At 45.1% G+C, this 19,629-nt stretch overlaps 1 protein-coding gene across 1 annotated transcript in view; it reads left to right on the top strand.

Annotated features, from left to right (window-relative positions):
- The window catches only part of adamts12 (ADAM metallopeptidase with thrombospondin type 1 motif, 12), a 642,106-nt gene that overhangs the window by 553,940 nt on the left and 68,537 nt on the right, over positions 1–19,629 (top strand). Inside the window, exon 15 of the mRNA XM_063042019.1 lies at positions 16,224–16,468. Coding sequence (XP_062898089.1) covers positions 16,224–16,468 — 245 coding nt within the window. The remainder of the gene's footprint in view (positions 1–16,223; positions 16,469–19,629) is intronic.

Below are 19,629 nucleotides of genomic sequence, written 5' to 3'. Positions count from 1 at the left end.
GGAGTGCCCCAAAGAATGAATGACTGTTAAACGTTAGAACCCCAGCTCCTCTCCCTCCCGTGCATAAGCGGCAGCAAGTAGCAACCCCCTCTTCCCCCCCACCGGCAAAAAGAAGCATCAGCACCCGCCACCGAGCACTCAAGCGTGAAGCAAAAGCAACAGCAAAGACAGACTTGCAGTACTCCAAAGCCTTTGCGTTCACCCAGTACTCAGCATACCACGGGTTCTCTCACTCCCTAATATGGGAGAAAGGGATGTCTCTATTTCACTGCGAGAGGGGAGACATAACAAACAACTTGCTGGTTTACAATGTTAAAAGTCTGTTGCGTCGCTTTTTCCGAGCTCTGTGCCCAAATATCTCAGGTCTCTGGGCACACAGCCAAAGATCTTCCAGCTCCCACAGCACACTGGTCCCGGACACCGACCTTCGATCTGCCCGTCTCAAGTCCAGAGATCCTAGGCCTCCAAAGGCGAGCTGAACTTAGGGGGTGCCCTTGGCGTGTCGGATAACAGCCGGTTGTGAGACCCTGAGAGGGGGTCCCATTCCTGCAAAGAACCGAAGTCAGCGTGTAACTCCAGGTCAGGGTCTTCAAAAGAACCCTGAAATGGAAAAGCAGAGATATTAAAAGTGGAAATAGAGCTCTTTCCGAATATGCAAACAAAGGAGTCGCTGTTTAGCACCATCTTGACTAAGCTCCACCCTCCGATCACTTATTGTCATTCCTTCATTGTCGCTGGGTCAAAATCATGGAATTCCCTCCCTGACAGCACTGTGGGTGTACCTACACCTCAGGGACTGCAGCAGTTCAAGAAGGCAGCTCATCACCACCTTCCCAAGGGCAACTAGGGATGGGCAATAAATGCTGGCTTAGCTGACAATACCCAAATCCTGTAAATGAATAAATTTAAAAAATGCATCTAGATCAGGGGTTCCTAACCTTTTTTACGCTATGGACCTCGATCATTAACTGAGGAGGCTGTGGACCCCAGGTTCAGAGCCCCTGATGTGGACTCATTTTTCTTCTTTTGAGCAGGGTTCTTTACTTTCAAATTCTCCAAATCCTCTGCAGATTTGCCTGCATTCTCTCAAGTCCAGCATCCCAGCCACTGAACTTCAAATTGCTCTTAGCCATCTCTAACTGGTTGGCCACAATGTTCACTTACCTGGCACAAAATTTCTGAAACTGGCACTTTCTATTCAAGATTTCGAGATTGATTACTGCCATTTCCAGTACGTTAAGTCTAAAGAAGAGCAAATTAGTTGTTACTCCGGATCTGATCTGAATATGCTTACTGTAATTCATTTATTTAGTTTTTCTCTATATTTGTCACATATTGCATTGTACTTCTGCCAGTATATTAACAGAATTCACAGTATATGCCGGTGATATTAAACCTGCTTCTGATTCTGATGTATCACAAAAAAACAAGAAGATAAAGAACACAATAAATAAATAAATAAATAAATATATGCTCCTCCTAGACGGAAGCGAGTTGAGCGAGCCTGAGGCTTACCAGGGGGCTACATATATATATATATATATATATGTATATATATGTAGCCCCCTGGTAAGCCTCAGGCTCGCTCAACTCGCTTCCGTCTAGGAGGAGCAGCCTTCAGCCCCGCCAAACTGGGTGAATAAGTTTGTGTAGATGCTGTGTGATGTACCCCACCCCGCCAAGTAACAGACAATACACCATATACGATTAATTAATTACACTTTATAGATCTTACTGGAACTCTGTAATTAATAGAGATACAATATTCAAGGAAAGTAAAAGGCGCCAAACTTATCAAAGTTCAACCACTTCGTGCACAACAGTTGGAGCTCAATTAACGGGGTTCTCTTTCCACCATTCGATCCCCTCCGACCACCTCGACCTGCCGCCTGGGACCAACCAGATGCTCCACACAAGTCTGTCCTCGTCTCCTCTCCTCGCCGAAGACCCTAGGCCTCGGACTCCCGCTCGGAGTCCGTCCCATCAGCCAGCTTACAGCATCGCGTCTCCTCTCTCTGTCCCCATCGCGCCTTCTGACCCAAAGCCCCCGAAAACAATAGCTTACAGACACACAAGAAAGAATAACATCTATCCCAATTGGTTAGCAAATGAATACAATTTTCTTATCAGTAATATAACCCAAACAAGCTGCTAGAGAGAGAACCACTGTCTCAGCAGTTAACATCACAGAGAAGCCATTTTATTTTAACATAACAAAGAAGCCATTTTATTCACCTTAGCAGTAACACAAAAGAAGAAACCCCTTACATATATACGTGTGTATATATATATATATATATATATATATATATACACACACAAATGATAGTTTGTATATATAGATTGTATATCCATAGGGTGACGCACATTAGGTGACTCCGACAGGAAATGTAAAGTAGTGGTGGGGGTGTGGTGGGGTGGGTTAGTGGGTGGAGCTGTAGATCAGTCTTACTACTTAAGGAAAGAAACTGTTGTTGAGTCTGGTCGTCCTGGTGTGAACGCTACATAGCCTCCTCCTTGATGGGAGTGGGACAAACAGTCCGTGAACATGATAGATGGGATCCTTCATGATGTTGCTGGCCCTTTTCTGGCACCTTCCTGAGCTCCATCATAGAAAAAGAAATTACTTCAAAGATGTTCTCAAAGTCCCCTTGAAAAATTGTAATATCATCAATACTTTGAGGACCTTCTGGCCTGGGAATATTCAAACTATCTGAGACACCTATTACAAAGCTATACATATTATATGTTATATTTTCTTGTAATTTGTTAAATTGTATATTATTAAAGATGAGCTTTATTTGTCACATGCACATTGAAATATACAGTGGAATATGCCATTGTTGTCAATGACTAACACAGTCTGAGGATTGTGCTGGGGAAGCCCACATGTGTCGCCACTCTTCTAGACACTAGAATTCTACAGCACAGTACAGGCCCTTTGGCCCTCGATGTAGTGCCGATCCATATATTACTAAAAAAAAGTACTAAACCCACACTACTCCGTAACTCTCTATTTTTCTTCCAGTGCGAACATAGCATGCTCACAACATACTAACCCGTACAGTTTTTTTTGGAATGTGGGTGGGAACCAGAGCACCGGGAATAAACCTGTAGGTCATGAGGAGAATGTACAAACTCCTTACAGGCAGTGGCAGGAACTGAATCCATGTTGCTGGGGCCGTAAATCATTGTGCTAACCATTACACTACCATCCTGCCCCACTTTGTCTTATCTTACATTACATAACATAGCTCCAATAAAGATACAGAAAGAGTTCTGTGATGAGAGAGTGTTGGGCACGTGGCCAAGTGGTTAAGGCGTTCGTCTAGTTACCTCAAGGTTTCTAGTTTGAGCCTCAGCTGAGGCAGCATGTTTGTGCCCTTAAGCAAGGCAGTTAATCACACATTGCTCTAGTCTGTGCGAGGAGTGGCGCCCCACACGGACTTCCAATCTGCGCCTTGTAAGGCATGAAAATATCCAACGCAGGCCTCTCATGGTCTGAGTCGACGATCTCCCCCCAGTGATGATCTGCTCTGTGAATGTTATCAAGCTTTGGTTCATCTGGAAAGTTCAAGGGAATGGATGAAAGGTGACCTGATAGAAGTATATAAGATATTATGGATTGCCAGCACCCTTTTCCAGATGGAGGATATACCAGAGGAGGGTATCTGTTTAAGGTGACTGGAGGAAAGTTGAGGGGAGATGTTAGAGGTAGTTTTTTAAAAACAGGAAGGCAAGATTTCTGTATCAGTGGGAAATGAGGAATTGCTGCGGTCTGTGTTTCATGGAGACATGGTTCACGCCGGATTTGGAACTCAGATACGTAGAATAGACTGGACTGCTGCTTCAAAGAAGGCAAAAGGTTGGGGTCTGTGTTTCATGACAAACTCTGTCACGCTCAGATGCAGCAGTCTTGTCACACTCTGGTTCCCCTGACCTGGAACATCTAATGATTAAGTGCTGACAATTCGGCTTATCAGGAGAGTTCTGCCACGTGTTCCTGACTGCAGTTTACCACTCAAAGACTGATGTTAAGCAGCCGCTGCAGGTACTGAGTGCTGCCATCAGCAAACAACGAAGAGTCTACCGCAAAGCCTTTCAGGTCATTGTCGGAGACGTCAATCAAGCTTGTTTGAAGAACTATCTGGCCAATTAAGATCAACATATCGCCTTCTGCACCAAGGGTCCCAACACACTTAACCACTGCTATACTACCGAAAGGATTGCCTATCATTGGAAACGTAGACCACATTTTGGGAAATGTGAACACTTGGCTGCCCTCCTCCTACTTCTATACAGGCAGAGGCTAAATAGCAAGGCTCCAGAGATAAGGGTAACAAAAACGTGGTCATGGGAGACAGGGGAGCCGCTATGGGATTGCTTCGAGTAGGTGGACTAGGCCATGCTCAAGGACTCATCAGAGGATCTAAACAAATACACCACGGATTTTATAAACCAGTTGTAGACGAGTGTGTCCCCACAAAATCATTCAGCGTCTTCCCCAACCAGAAGTCCTGGATGAACCATGATATCACAATCTGCTGAGGATCAATGGATTCGGGTCTGGTGATCAATTAAAATGCAAGAGGTACGGGTTTGATCTTTGGAAAGCCATCTCACTTACAAAGTGACATTCCTTGACCAAACGTGAATCACTGAAGGATGCTCAACAGCTGTAGCAGGGCTTGAATGTTGTCACCTCCAGCAAAGTGAAACCAAGCAACACAGGTGACAATAAGCTTTCACTCCCAGATAAGCTCAATGCCTTTTAAGTTTGCTTTGACTGTCAAAACACGGAGGCACTTTCATGAACTCCCACAGCCCCCTGTGGCCCCATGATTTCAGTTTCTGAGGCTGATCTGAGAGCATTCTTCAGGAGAGTGAACACACGTAAACCACACTGTCCAGACGGGGTAGCGGGCTGAGTACTAAAGACCTGTACTGATCAACTGACTGGACTATTCTCAGAGCCCTCTGTTCCAGCACACTCTCAATGCCCTGGTTGGTCCTCCTGAAGAGCAACACCTCACACTTGTCTGCATTAAATTCCATCTGCCATTTTCCAGCAGGCCCAGAGCCCGCTGCAAGCCTTGATAGTATTCCTCGCTGTCCACTACGCCCAAATAAATGAACCTTTGAACCACAGGGTCCAAGGGAACACCTTGTCAGTTCCTGGGGATTTACCCACCCTAACCTGCCCCAAGACAGCAAACCTCTTTTGAAGGTCTCCCACTTACCAAGCATACCTTTGCCAGAAAATAACCTATCCCAATCCACACTTGCCCAGATCCTGTCTGATAGCATCATAATTGGCCTTTCTCCAATATAGAACCTCTACCCAATGCCCAGACCTGTTCTTTTCCATAACTACCTTGAAGCTAATGGCATAACGATCACTAGATGCAGAGTTCCCCCTCACAAACTTTTGTAATCTGTCCTGTCTCATTCCCTAATAGGAGATAGTGTCATAATCTCTCTCTTTGGGACTTCTACGTACTGATTAAGGAAACTATCCTGGACACATTTGACAAACTCTTTCCCATCCAGACTTTTTACAGTATGTAAGTCCCACTCAATATATAGAAAGTTAAAATCACCTACTATCACAGCCTTATGTTTCTTGCAACAGTCTGTGAGCTCCCTACAAATTTGCTCCTCTAAACCCTGAGGAATAGTAGGTAGTTTATGTAGTGGGATTAAAATCCCATTTGCGTGTTTGTACCTTTCTTATTCCTCAGTTGTACCTATAAAGCCTCACGAGATGAGCTCTCCAGTCGATCCTGACTGAGCACTGCCGTGACATTTTCCCTGACTTGTAATGCCACCCCTCCCCTTTAATCACTCCTACTCTATCAGACGTCGACACGTGGCCAAGTGATTAAGGCATTGGACTAGCGACCTGAAGGTCGTGAGTTTGAGCCCCAGCCGAGGGAATGTGTTGTGTCCTTGAGCAAGGCACTTAATCACACATTGCTCTGTGACGACACTGGTGCCAAGCTGTATGGGTCCTAATGCCCTTTCCTTGGACAACATTGGTGTCATGGAGAGGGGAGACTTGCAGCATGTGCAACTGCTGGTCTTCCATACAACCTTGCCCAGGCCTGCGCCCTGGAGAGTGAAGACTTTCCAGGCGCAGACCCATGGTCCATGGTCTCGCAAGACTCTGTCAGACCAAAAACAATGGAACCCCCGAACATTGAGCTACCAGTCCTGCCCCTCCTGCAACCAAGTCTCCCATTAATGGCTACAATGTCTTAATTCCATGCTGATCCATGCCCTAAGTTCATACGCCTTTTCGACAATACTCCTTCCATTGAAATATACGCAGCTGAGAACCTCAGTCCCAGCATGTTCAACATTTTGATTCCTGAACTTGTATGTAGGCTTAATAACCTACACAACCACTCCACTGCCTGTTCAGGTGCTCTGATTTCCATCCTCTGCAGCTCCCGTTTAAATCCCCCCATTCAGCACTAGAAAGCCCTCCCTGTACGATACTAGTCCTCATCCAGTTCAGGTGCAAACTGACCCTTCTGTACACAACCTACATTCCCTGGAAGAGAGTCAAATGATCCAAACATCTGAAGCTGTCTTTCCTGCACCAACTCCTTAGTCACATGTTAAACTGTATGATCTTCCTAGTTCTGGCTTCACTAGCACGTGGCGTGAATAGCGATCCTGAGAGCACAACCCCGGAGGTCCTGTCCTTTAACGTGGCACCTAACTCCCTGAACTCACTTTGCTGGATCTTGTCACCCATCCTACCCACGTCATCGGTACCGACAAGGACCATGACCTCTGGATGCTCACCGCCCCAGTTAAGAATGCTGTGGACTAAATCTGAGATATCTCTGACCCTCGCACTCGGGAGGCAACAAAACATCCAGGAATCATTTAAAACACTTTAGATCCGAGATCTTTGTATCCTCATTATTCACAGCGGGCTGAAGAATAGCCAATGCTGTTTCTATGTGTAGGAAGGACGATAGATACAAACCGTTAACTCTTGAGTATCCCATTGGATGCAAGGTACTTCCAAAGTTCAGAGCTCAAAGAACATTTATTATCCAAGTATGTATACATTATACAACCTTGAGACTCACCTCCTTACAGGATGCCACAAAAGAAAAAGCCTGAAACAACCCATTTAAAAAAGACAAAAAAACACCCAGTGTGCAGAGAGGGAAAGAAGAACACAAATCATCCAGACAATAAAAGCAAGCAACAGCATTCAGAACAAGAGCGAGTCCATAGACATGAAGCCCAGAGCAGTCTGAGCAGGCCCTAGCCACAGTCTCAGCCTCAATGCAACGGAGACTGGAGAAAACCATTGCTGAGCTTGTAGACACGAAGCCTGGAGCAGCTAGAGCAGGCCATGGTCTTCAACCAATCCATCCCTTAGTCTCTCATTCTGTTTGTATGTTCAATGATCCCTAAATTTGAGGATTATATTTTACTACTTTTCTTCACTATTTAATATCCTCAATGGTACCTGCATTACTTTTCCCAGTAAAGTGCCTTAAATGATCTGATTTGATAGATTTTGGCTCTCCTCATCCTGGAAATGTCTCCAATTTTATGTAATTAGTGTGACGAGAATACACATAGATTAAGATGTTAGCTGTCTTGTGCTGGCACCAGTGGGATCAGCAGTTGGTCTGCCACCTGTCTTCAGGAGAAAGAGAGATAAGGAAAACAATGGAGCAGTATTTGGAGATGTTAATGAAGGGACGGGAGAGTTTAACGGAAGGAGAGCTGTCAAGATCGGCTCCCCCTTTGAACCCTGAACTGTTTGAAGTGATGGACAGGCGATACCCCAGCAGGGGGATAAAAAGGGACAGGTTCGCTAAGGCAAGACACACACGACACCCCGAGGTAACGAGACCCTGGAAGCGGTGCGTCTCCCACAAGTCGGTGGGAAATTTTGGAGGGCTGGTCGCGGGACCAAGCTATAGACACACAGGGTGGAAAGGTACGATCGGCGGGAACCTGGTGTGTGTCCGCCCTTGCCTGGGTGCCAGGTTCACCGCAGAGAAACGATCGTATCTGGAAAAAGAGGGGTCACGGTCAGTGACCTCAGAAGACATCACAAAGGGCTCGCCCGAAAGCTGACTGCGAAGAATATCAAAGGTCTGTGTGGAAGCTGTTTGAATATTCATTCGTTTTTGCTCTCTCTCTCCTCCCCCCCACTGTCCATCTCCCACGGCAGTGATTCCGGTGAACTGAACTGAACTCAATTGAACTGAACTTTGCATCACTTTGAAACTGGTCATTTACCCCTAGACGATGATAGAGCTTGATTGATCCTGTTATCCTAATTCTGTGTACATGTGTGTTTATCATTGTTGAACTGTTGCATTTATTATCCTTTTGATTAGAGTACTGTGTTGCTTGTTTCTTTAATAAAACTTTCTTAGTTCTAGTAAGCCAGACTCCAACTGAGTGATCCATTTCTGCTGGTTTGGCAACCCAGTTACGGGGTACGTAACATAAGTGGGGTTCTCGTCTGGGATTTTGAATGCTAAATTTGGGACGGAGTAAATTGATTGGGTTAAAATTCCCGAAAGAAAGAAAAGACAAACAGCAGAAATGGAGGTTGAGGAATTTATAAAGGCGCTGACCTTGGAGGCATTAGAGGATGCCAGGAAAGCGGAATTGGCAGCTGTGGCCAAATGATTGAATCTTGTTAAGGAGAAGTCGACAATGAGGAGAGAGGAGATACACAGAGCTATCGTAGAGCACTATATATCTAAAGATGTGTTTCTCCAAGGGGAGCTGGAGGTGGTGTCTATTGAAAAACCTGCTGGAGACGTGGTACAGGTGCAGCTTGAAAAACTGAGACTCGAGCACGAGTTCCAGGTACGGCAGTTAGAACACGAAGAGAAGCAGTTAGAAAGGCGGGAGAAAGAGAAACAGTTAGAAAGGCAGGAGAGAGAGAGACAGTTGGAGAGAGAAGAGAAAGAGAGATGGAGTGAGAAGAGAAAGAGAGGGACAAACAGTTGGAGAGAGAAGAGAAAGAGAGGCAATGGGAGCGAGAAAGAGAGAGAGGCAGAGGGAAAGGGAATTTGAGCTGGAGAAGTTAAAGATAAGGGCAGAGCAGGGGCCCATGCCGAACCAAGGTGAAGGGTTCCGGGCGCCCCAGCAGGTTAGGCTGGTTCTCCCATTTGATGATACCGACATGGATCGGTACTTTCTCCATTTTGAAAAAGTTGCTACAAGTCAGGACTGGCCGAGGGATAAGTGGGATGTTTTGCTTCAGAGTGTACTGAAAGGGAAAGCCCAACAAGCTTACTCAGCTTTGTCCGTGGAAGATGCCCAGAGGTATGAGGTGGTGAAAGAGGCAATCCTCAGGATTTATGAGTTGGTCCCGGAGACATACCGGCAGAGGTTCCGGAATGCGAGGAAGCAGTGGGACCGCACGTATTTAGAGTTTGCCCGTGAGATGCAGACATATTGTGAGCGTTGGTGTGCCTCGAAGGGGGTAGAGGGGGATTATGACAGACTGCTACAGCTGATCCTGATTGAGCAGTTTAAAGGTTGTGTACCTGCGGGTATGAGACCCTACCTAGATGAGAAAGAAGCAGCCACGTTAGCCGCAACTGCTAAGTTAGCGGATGAGTATGTGTTGACACATAAAATGAAGTTTGTCCCGAGTAAAGGCTACCAGAAGGGTAGTCAGGACGGCGGGGAGAGTCCGCCAGAAAAGTCAGAAAGTAAGCCGGGGACTAGTGAGAAGGATAAGGTAGACCGGGAGCAGTCTGGTAGGAAGTCTTCTAGGGTTGTCTGTTATAATTGTGGGAAAGTCGGACACTTTGCATCCAGGTGCTTTGCCCCAAAGAAGGAGATGGGAAAAGGAAAAACGGCGATTTTGACTGACTGTATCGAGCTGGTAAACAAACCGCTAGGAGAGGAAAGGTCTGCCAAAGTTCAGGAAGGGCGCGAGAGGTTTATCTTGGCCAGATTGGTGTCAGTGAAGGAGGGATTAAAACCAGTTCCAGTGCGGATCTGGAGAGACACGGGAGCGTGTCAGTCATTGATATTGAAGAGTGTATTAGAGTTTAGCTCAGAGACCCAGACTGGGGAGGTCAAGGTCAAAGGTATTGGAGAAGGGACAGAGGCAGTCCCTTTGCACCAGGTACACCTACAAAGCAACTTGGTCTCTGGACTAGTCACGATCGGAGTGAGGTCCGAATTACCGATGAAAGGCGTGGAAGTCTTGCTCGGTAATGACCTCGCCGGGGGAATCGTGTTCCCAGCCGTGAGATTGACAGGTCAGCCTGCCAGCATTGAGGCCCCGCCCATGGACTCACAGGTTCATCACGGGACTGCCGAAGTAAATTTAGCTGAGACGTTTCTGCCAGCCTTGTACGAGAAGGGGGTAGAAAGTGAAAAGAAGGAGTGTAGTGAAACAAGAGGTAGTGAGGGAGCTGAGACAGACTTAGCATTAGCCAGGAAAGAATTTGTGCAGACGCAGGAGCGAGACGAGGGGCTGATGGTTTTGGCAGGGACAGCTCTCGCTGACACAGAATTAACAAGGGAACTAGTAGGCTATTGTGTGGAGGAGGAAGTGCTAAGGAAGAAAGGGAGACCAAGTACCGTACCCTCATTTGAGGAATGGGGGATGGTGCAAAAGAGTTATGGGGATGAGAATTTTAACTTGGCCTACAAGGTACCCCTCGGTGGACATTTTGCGGTGCTGGAGGAAACAGTTGGTGGAATCATGAAAGAGGTTTACCGGCTGCACAGGAGGAAGGATGTTATTGATTATGGCAGACGCGAACTGAGACGGTCACAGGCTTTTGATATGCTAACAAACTTAGTCGGTGTTAGTGCGGAAATCAATGAAGCTAGGGTCCCCCTGATAAGAGAAAGAAACCATTTTGAAAAGATGAGTATGGTACCGACCAGATGGGAGAAGGCTATTGTTTTGGCCAGCTCTGCTGATAAGGTCTCTCCCTTAATCCCCGAACAAAGCGACTCTTTAGGAGAAGTAATTAAACGACTCGCACACGTGTGTTTGATTGTCCTGAGGCGATGCAAAGAACTGGGACGTTGGGTGGTGTTTGTTATACTAGGCCAGCCTAGTGAGCAACATCCCTATAGAATGAGTAATTCAGTGACGAAAGGGCTGACGACCACAGAGGTGCGTATTGGCGATGTAATACGGCTGTCTGAAGCCAGCTTGATAGTGAACCTTGAAAAAAATGAGTTCGGCCACACGAAGGTCACTTATCTGGGAATTGTGGTGACACAGGGGCAGCTGGCAGCGATGCAAGCTACAGTGCAGGCTATCTCTGACATCCCAACCCCGACAGACAAGAGGGCCCTCAGAAGGCTCTTGGAGATGGTGGGGTACTGTAGGAGGTTTTGCAATAACTCTGCGGTTACTACCCCTCCCCCTCCTACTAAGCCCTTGCGAGAGAAAACTAAGTCGGAATGGGACGACCCTTGTTATTGTGGTCCGGGACGAAACCCAGTGAGAGGTTACATTGATCGCAATTCATCAGTGTTTTTGGCCACTATGAAGTTTGCTAAATTGGAGCCTGGTCTAAGGGATTATTAATAACACATATAAAAGGAACAGAAAATGTGATGGCTGACTGTCTGTCAGGTGTTGACAACTTCAAATTCACTGTATTAGCCAATTAGCTGATAAAGGTGTATATTTGTGTGTACCAAATAATGTATTCATGTTTGTAATTTTTACCCCGGTAAAAATCCTTAAAGGTGGGAGGTGTGACGAGAATACACATAGATTAAGATGTTAGCTGTCTTGTGCTGGCACCAGTGGGATCAGCAGTTGGTCTGCCACCTGTCTTCAGGAGAAAGAGAGATAAGGAAAACAATGGAGCAGCATTTGGAGATGTTAATGAAGGGATGGGAGAGTTTAACAGAAGGAGAGCTGTCAAGATCGGCTCCCCCTTTGAACCCTGAACTGTTTGAAGTGATGGACAGGCAATACCCCAGCAGGGGGATAAGAAGGGACAGGTTCGCTAAGGCAAGACACACACGACACCCCGAGGTAACGAGACCCTGGAAGCGGTGCGTCTCCCACAAGTCGGTGGGAAATTTTGGAGGGCTGGTCGCGGGACCAAGTCATAGACGCACAGGGTGGAAAGGCACGATCGGCGGGAACCTGGTGTGTGTCCGCCCTTGCCTGGGTGCCAGGTTCACCGCAGAGAAACGATCGTATCTGGAAACGGAGGGGTCACGGTCGGTGACCTCAGAAGACATCACAAAGGGCTCGCCCGAAAGCTGACTGCGAAGAATGTCAAAGGTCTGTGTGGAAGCCGTTTGAATATTCATTCATTTTTGCTCTCTCTCTCCTCCCCCCCACTGTCCATCTCCCACGGCAGTGATTCCGGTGAACTGAACTGAACTCAATTGAACTGAACTTTGCATCACTTTGAAACTGGTCATTTACCCCTAGATGACGATAGAGCTTGATTGATCCTGTTATCCTAATTCTGTGTACATGTGTGTTTATCATAGCTGAACTGTTGCATTTATTATCCTTTTGATTAGAGTACTGTGTTGCTTGTTTCTTTAATAAAACTTTCTTAGTTCTAGTAATCCAGACTCCAACTGAGTGATCCATTTCTGCTGGTTTGGCAACCCAGTTACGGGGTACGTAACATTAGCATAGTAGAAAAACTTCAATTCATCTTGCAAACTTATTCACCGGGATGTGACAGTGCTTACTCCCCCTGAAGAAGTTATCCAATTAACTCTATTTCTACATACTGTCATGGTCCGTCTGATCTTTAAATAAGTCTTAGAAGTTTCTCTCCTTATTTGTGGCTCAGGATTATGAACAGTACAGTTCAAACAATTATGATAAAATCCTCTGCATTCTCGTCCTAACAGGCCTGCCACTCCATTGCAATCACTCTATTTAATCAGTAATCATCTTTTGATGAGTGTTTCTATTATTCCATCTCTCTTGTGCAATGCCTTTGTCAGTCTTTCCCTTCCCTGTTTCCCTTTCCTATTTAATCTCTGCCAATTTATTCATCAATCTTGTAAATATGACATTCTGTCCTGAAGCTTTACGTGCTTCTGCTGTTTTCTGGCAGCTGTGAATCATTTCCTTTTACATGTCATTCTTTCGCTTTTACATTTTATGTTTCCTTTAAAAATTCAAATCTTCTCCAATATTTTGGGGCTGATGGCTGTGTAGCCAAGTTTAAAGACAACTCAAAGATAGGTAGAGGGACAGGTAATGTTGAGGAAGCAGGGATAGTGTTGCAGAAGGACTTAGGCAGATTAGGAGAATGGGTGAAGAAATAGCAGTGTAGGGACGTGTTTGGTCTTACATTTTGGGAGAATGAATAAAGGAGTCGACTACTTTCAAATTGGGGAGCAAGTTCAGAAATCAGAGGTGCAAACAGAATTGGGAGTTCTTGAGCAGGATACCCTAAAGTTAGACTTAAAGGTTGAGTTGGTGGTGAGGAAAGCATATGCAAATCCTGGCATTCATTTTGAGAGGACTGGAATATAACAGCGAAGATGTAATGCTGAGGGTAGTTATGGAATTGGTCAAACTGCACTTGGAGTATTGAGAACAATTTTGGACCCCTTAGCTAAGAAAGGTTGTACTGGCATTCAGAGGATGTAGGAAAGGTTTGCCAGGATGAGTGAAGTCTGGGAATGAGGAGGGTTTGATGACTCTGGGCCTGTACTCACTGGAGTTTGCCTGTGGAATGTGGGAGCAAACCAGGGCATCTGTTGGAAACCCGTACAAACACAGGGAGAACGTATAAACTTTAACAGACAGTGGTAGGATTCAAACCCTTATCAGTGCTTGTTGGTGCTGTAAAGCAATTGCACTAACCACAATACTGTTGAGTTGTCCCAACTCATGACTAATATAACAGAACTCTTTTTATATGTTTATTGAAACTAAGTAACACTTGCTGTGACATCATGTAAAATGTTACAAGTAATGTAAAATATCTAACAAGAAACAACAAAAAAGCTGAAATTTTTGCAAAGGAAATGAACAGAGCATAGAACATTAAAGCACAGAAGAGGCCTTTTGGTTTGTGAGGTTGTGCTAACATTATAAACTACTCTAAGATCAGTCTAACCCATCCCTCCCACATAGCCCTCCATTATTGTTTCATCAATATGCTTATCTAACAGTCTGTTAAATGTCCCGACTGTATCTGTCTCTTATCACCACCCTGATAGTGTGTTCCAGGCATAAGACCATAAAATAATAAGGCATAGGAGCAGAATCAGGCCATTCAGCCCATCGAGTCTGCTCCACCATTCCATCATGGCTGATTCCAGATCCCACTCAACACCTGCCTTCTCGCCACATCCTTTGATGCCCTGACCGATCAGGAAAAGGCCAAATTCCATGTTAAATATACGCGTGGACTTGGCCTCCACCACAGTCTCTGGCAGAGCATTCCACAGATTTACTACTCTCAGGCTAAAAAATAACCTCCTTGCCTCTGTTCTAAAGAGTTGCCCCTCTATTTTGAGGCTGTGCCCTCTAGTTCTGGATACCCCCACTACAGGAAATACCCTCTCCTCATCCACCCGATCTAGTCCTTTCAACTTTCGGTAGGTTTCCATGAGATCCCACCACATTCTTTTAAGTTCCAGTGAGTACAGGCCCAAAGCTGCCAAATGTTCCTCAAATGTTAACCCCTTCATTCCCAAAACCATCCTCATGAACCTCCTCTGGACTTTCTCCAATGACGACACATCCTTTCTGAGATATAGGGCCCAAAACTGTGGACAATACCCTAAGTGCAGCCTGACTAGTGTCTTATAAAGCCACAACATTATCTCCTTGTTTTTATATTCTCTCCCCCTTGAAATAAATGCCAACATTGCATTTGCCTTCTTTACCACAGATGTAATCTGTCAATTAACCTTCTGAGAGTCTTGAACCAGGCCTCCTAAGTCCCACTGATGTTTGAATGTAGAGAGCATTTACCACTCTCTATGCCATCGTGACGGCGTTCTGATGACTCCACTGGGAGTTAAGGGCGAAAAAAAATGTAAAACCTACCTCTGACATCCCCTCCCCCCCCCAAATACCTTCCTCCAATCACTTCAGAGTTATGTCCTCTGGTATTAGCCATTGCTGTCCTCAGAAAGTCCATTCAATCTATGTCCTTATCTTCTTGTACACATATCAAATTGCCTGTCATCCTCCTTCACACCAAAGGGAAATGTCCTAGCTCGCTCAGCCTATCCTCATAAGTCATGCTCTCTAATCTAGGCAGCATCCTAGTAAATCTCCTCCACATCCTCCCTATAATGAATTGATCAGAACTGAACACAATATTCCAAGTGTTGTCCAAGCGGGGATTATAGAGCTGCAACATTACCTCACATTATTTTAATTTCCAGTAAGAGTAAGCCGACCTTCATGGTTCAACAGCTGCCTTTAGTGTTCAAAGTTCAAAGTACTTTTATCATTGAAGTATGTATGCAGTATAGAACCTTGAGAATCACCCTCTCCACAGACAACCACAAAACCAAGAAAACCATGGAACCCATTTAAGGAAAACATCAACCCTCCCCACGCACAAAAAAAATCAAGTTTAATGAAGCTACATTACATCTTTTACAAAATAAAGATATTTATTTACGGATACAGCACGGTAACAGGCACTTTCAGTCCAGTGATGCCCAATTACACCCATGTGACCAGTTAACCTACCTTCAAATGTAGATGGAAACCAGAGCACCCGGAGGAAACCCATGCAGTCACAGAGCGAACATGCAAACTCCTTACAGACAGCAGCAGGAATTGAACGGGCTGCTGGTGCTGTAATAGCATTACACAACCATGCCACCTCAACCAGATACACAGACAATGTCAGAGGTAAACACGAGGAATTCTGCAGATGCTGGAAATTCAAGCAACACACATCAAAGTTGCTGGTGAACGCCGCAGGCCAGGCAGCATCTCTAGGAAGAGGTACAGTCGACGTTTTGGGCCGAGACCCTTCCTGACGAAGGGTCTCGGCCCGAAACATTGACTGTACCTCTTCCTAGACAATGTCAGAGGTCAGGATTGAACGCAGGTCTCTGGTACCGTGAGGAAGAATAGTAATTAACTGCATCACGGTGATATCTTTCCCTAATAACAGAAGCTTAATACAGTGTAAGTATAATTTATGCAGAAGGAGAAGCAGATTCAGCTTTTAAGATTCAACAAAATTCTCCGGAGTCTCATTCTGTTCTCATTACAGGTTACGTCGACGTGGCTCTGATTCCGGAGGGAGCGAGGGATATTCGGGTGGAAGAGATAGCTGAAGCAGGCAATTTCTTAGCCTTGAGAAGTGAAGATCCAGAGAAATATTTCCTCAACGGAGGGTTTATAATTCAGTGGAATGGAGACTACAATGCAGCAGGGACAATATTTAAATATGAAAGAAATGGTAATCTTGAAAATCTAACTGCACCAGGACCCACAAAAGAACCTGTCTGGATACAGGTAATTCATGCTTGAGCAAAAGCTGTAAAGTAATCAAACTGGCAAAACTGGTAAATTTCCAATGCTAATTCAAGATAATCTTAGTTTTACAGCATTTACTGTATATTGTACTGATGTTCAAGAGACAAGTCCTGATGAAGGGTCATGGCTAAAACGTCAACTGTTTATTCCCATCCATAGATGCTGCCTAACCTGCTGTGTGTGTGTTGCTCTGGATTTCCAGCATCTGCAGAATCCTGTATTTACAGTATGCTGGAGGAATCCAGTAGTTAAGGCAACATCTACAGGGGGGAATAAACAATGGAAGTTTTGTGCTGAGACCCTTCATCAGGACTGGAAAGGAAGGGGTCGGAAGCCAGAATAGGAAGGTGGGGGAGAGAGGGAGGAGTTTGAGCTGGTAGTGAGACCAGTTGAAGGGGAACATGAGAGAGAAGGTGGATGGGTGATGGAGGAGGGGAATGAAGTATGAAGCTGGAGGGGATAGGTGGAAGAGGAGAAGGACTGGAGAAGAAGAAGCAATCTGATAGGAGAGGAGAGTGAACCATGAAATAATGGGAAGCTGGTGGGGAGCCGGAAGGAAGTGATGGACAGCCATTTGCCTCCTCTCTTTTTTCATTCCTCACCTGCCCATCTTCTCCCTCTGGTTCTCCTCCTCCTTGCCTTTCTTCCATGATCCACTGTCCTCACCAATTACATTCTTTCTTCTTCAGCTCTTTTCCTTTTCCAACTGTCCCCTGGCTTGGTGAGGTCCACTGAGCCAACCTGATGTTTCCTGTCACAGATGTCGCATGATCCACTGGGTTCCTCCAATAGATCATTTGTTGCTCCGGTATATATCCAGTTATGTGCAAAATTCTGACAGGTTTTTAAATTACAGCCATAGCTGCAAACAATTTAGCATTTAATTGTTTGAAAAAGGAGATTCTGAAGTCACTTTCAGAACCTTCAGATCTCCTGAAGTATAAGAGATGAGGTGAATGAGATGAGTCATCATTGTTTTGTCAGAAGCAATTTTCTGTTTGAAATATTTAAGAAAAAGGCTTATGATGTGAGATTAAAACAACTATTGAACATCTAAAATTGATTATATAAAAAGTGAAACTCTCCGATACACAAAGTAGAAAGCTGCTTATCAGATAGACATTTGCAGAAAAGTGTATACCATCACCAACAAAATGATCAAGCTGTTCCCTTCCATCTTTGTCTTTCCTTTACTTAGCATCAACTTCACGTTGATATAATTGTTAGAAGGCATATGGTGTGTTGTCCTTTATTAGTCGGGCGATTGAGTTTAAGAGCCACAAGGTAATGTTACAGCTTTAAAAAGCCATGGTTAGACCACAATGAGAATATTGTATTCAGTTCTGGTTGCCTCATTATAGGAAGGATGTGTAAGTTTTAGAGAGGGTGCAGAGATTTACCAAAATGCTGGCTGGATTAGAGATCATGTCCAAAGAGGATAGGTTGAGTGAGCTAGGGCTTTTCTCTTTAGAGAGAAGGAGGATGAGAGGTGACTTGATAGAAGTGTACAGGATGATAAGGGGCATAATTCGAGTGGACAACCAAATACCTTTTCTCAGGGTGTAAAATTGCTAATATAAGGGGGCCTATGTCTATGAAGGTTCTCAGTCATCCAGGTCATTGTCTATCAAGCAGTAGTAAATCAAGGCAACTGGGCTTGTTGTGTTGTCTAGAAGATGTTTCGCCACTCATTGGCTTCTTCAGTTCTGATCCATGGTGGGTAGTCTTCCGGCTTATAAACTCAGTGAGTTGTCTAAAGGTACTGTATAGCGATCGCATGAGGGTTGTTAAGAGTCATAGAGGTAATGAGAGGATCATTAATCCTACCTTTACATGAATGAAGGTGTGAACTGTTGTGGAGACGCCAGGGTAGAGATGTTAGGTCTGCATTGTAAGTAGCTGATAGCTGGTGGTGTACCTCACCCACTCTGTTCAGGGACGGGTTTTCCAGTTTGATGAATTTGGCTTCTTTAATCCCTCTTTCAAACCACTTGTCTTCCCTGTCCAAAATGTGCACAATGTTATCATCAAAGGAGTGTCCCCTGTCCTCTAGGTGTAGATATACAGCCGAGTCTTGACCTGAGGTGTTAGCCCTCCTATGTTGGGCCATCCGTTTGTGAAGTGGTTGTTTTGTCTCACCGATATACAGATCTGTGGGTTCTCATTGCATTGGACAGCATATAAATTATGCTCTGTTTATGTTCGGGTGTAGGATCCTTGGGGTGGATGAGTTTCTGTCTGAGTGTGTTTATAGGTTTGAAAATCACAGGAATTTGGTGTTTGTTGGAAATCCTTCTGAGCTTCTCGGAAACTCCAGCTACGTCTGGGATGACTGTGTTTTTCTGTCTGCTTTGCTCCTTACCTCTGTCTGTTGGGCTGATGTCCCTGCTGGTTATTGTTTGCTGTCTTGTTGAAGGCCCAGTCAGGGTAGCCGCAAGCTTTCAAGGCTTCTCTCAAATACTTGCGCTCCTTATCTTTAGAGGGGGCATAATTTTTAAGGTGACTTGGAGAAAAGTATTGGATGGTTCTCAGAGATAAGATCTTCACATAAAGAGTAATGAGTGCATGGAACCTGCTGCCAGGCATGGTTGGAGAGGCAGATACATTAGGGACATTTAGAGACTCTTACATACAGGTCTGAGCAAAAGTCTTAGGAAAGGCAGGGTCCTGCATGGGAGGCTGGTCAAGAAGGTTTAGTTGCCTGCAATCCAAATGAGATAGTAAATTGGATTAGACATTGGCTTTGTGGGAGAAGCCAGAGAGTATTAGTAGAGGATTGCCTCTCCGATTGGAGACCTGTGACTGGTGGTGTGCTTCAGGGATCAATGTTAGGTCCATTGTTGTCTGTTATCTATATCTGTGATCTGGATGATAATGTGATTAACTGGATCAGCAAATTTGCGGGTGACATTAAAATGGGGCGGGGGCGGTGGAGTGGACAGTGAGGAAGGCTACCATGGCTTGCAGATCAGCTGAAAAAATGGGCTGAAAATGGCAGATGGAATTTAGTGCAGACATGTGCAAGGTTTTACACTTCGGTAGGACCATCTAAGGTAGGTCTTATGCAATGAACAGTAGGGCACTGAGGAATGTGGTAGGACAAAGAGATCTGGGTATACAGGTACTGTACACAATTTGTT

Source organism: Mobula hypostoma, chromosome 3, assembly GCF_963921235.1.
Source record: "Mobula hypostoma chromosome 3, sMobHyp1.1, whole genome shotgun sequence".
Classification (NCBI taxonomy): domain Eukaryota; kingdom Metazoa; phylum Chordata; class Chondrichthyes; order Myliobatiformes; family Myliobatidae; genus Mobula; species Mobula hypostoma.
This window is presented reverse-complemented; position numbering and strand designations above follow the sequence as displayed.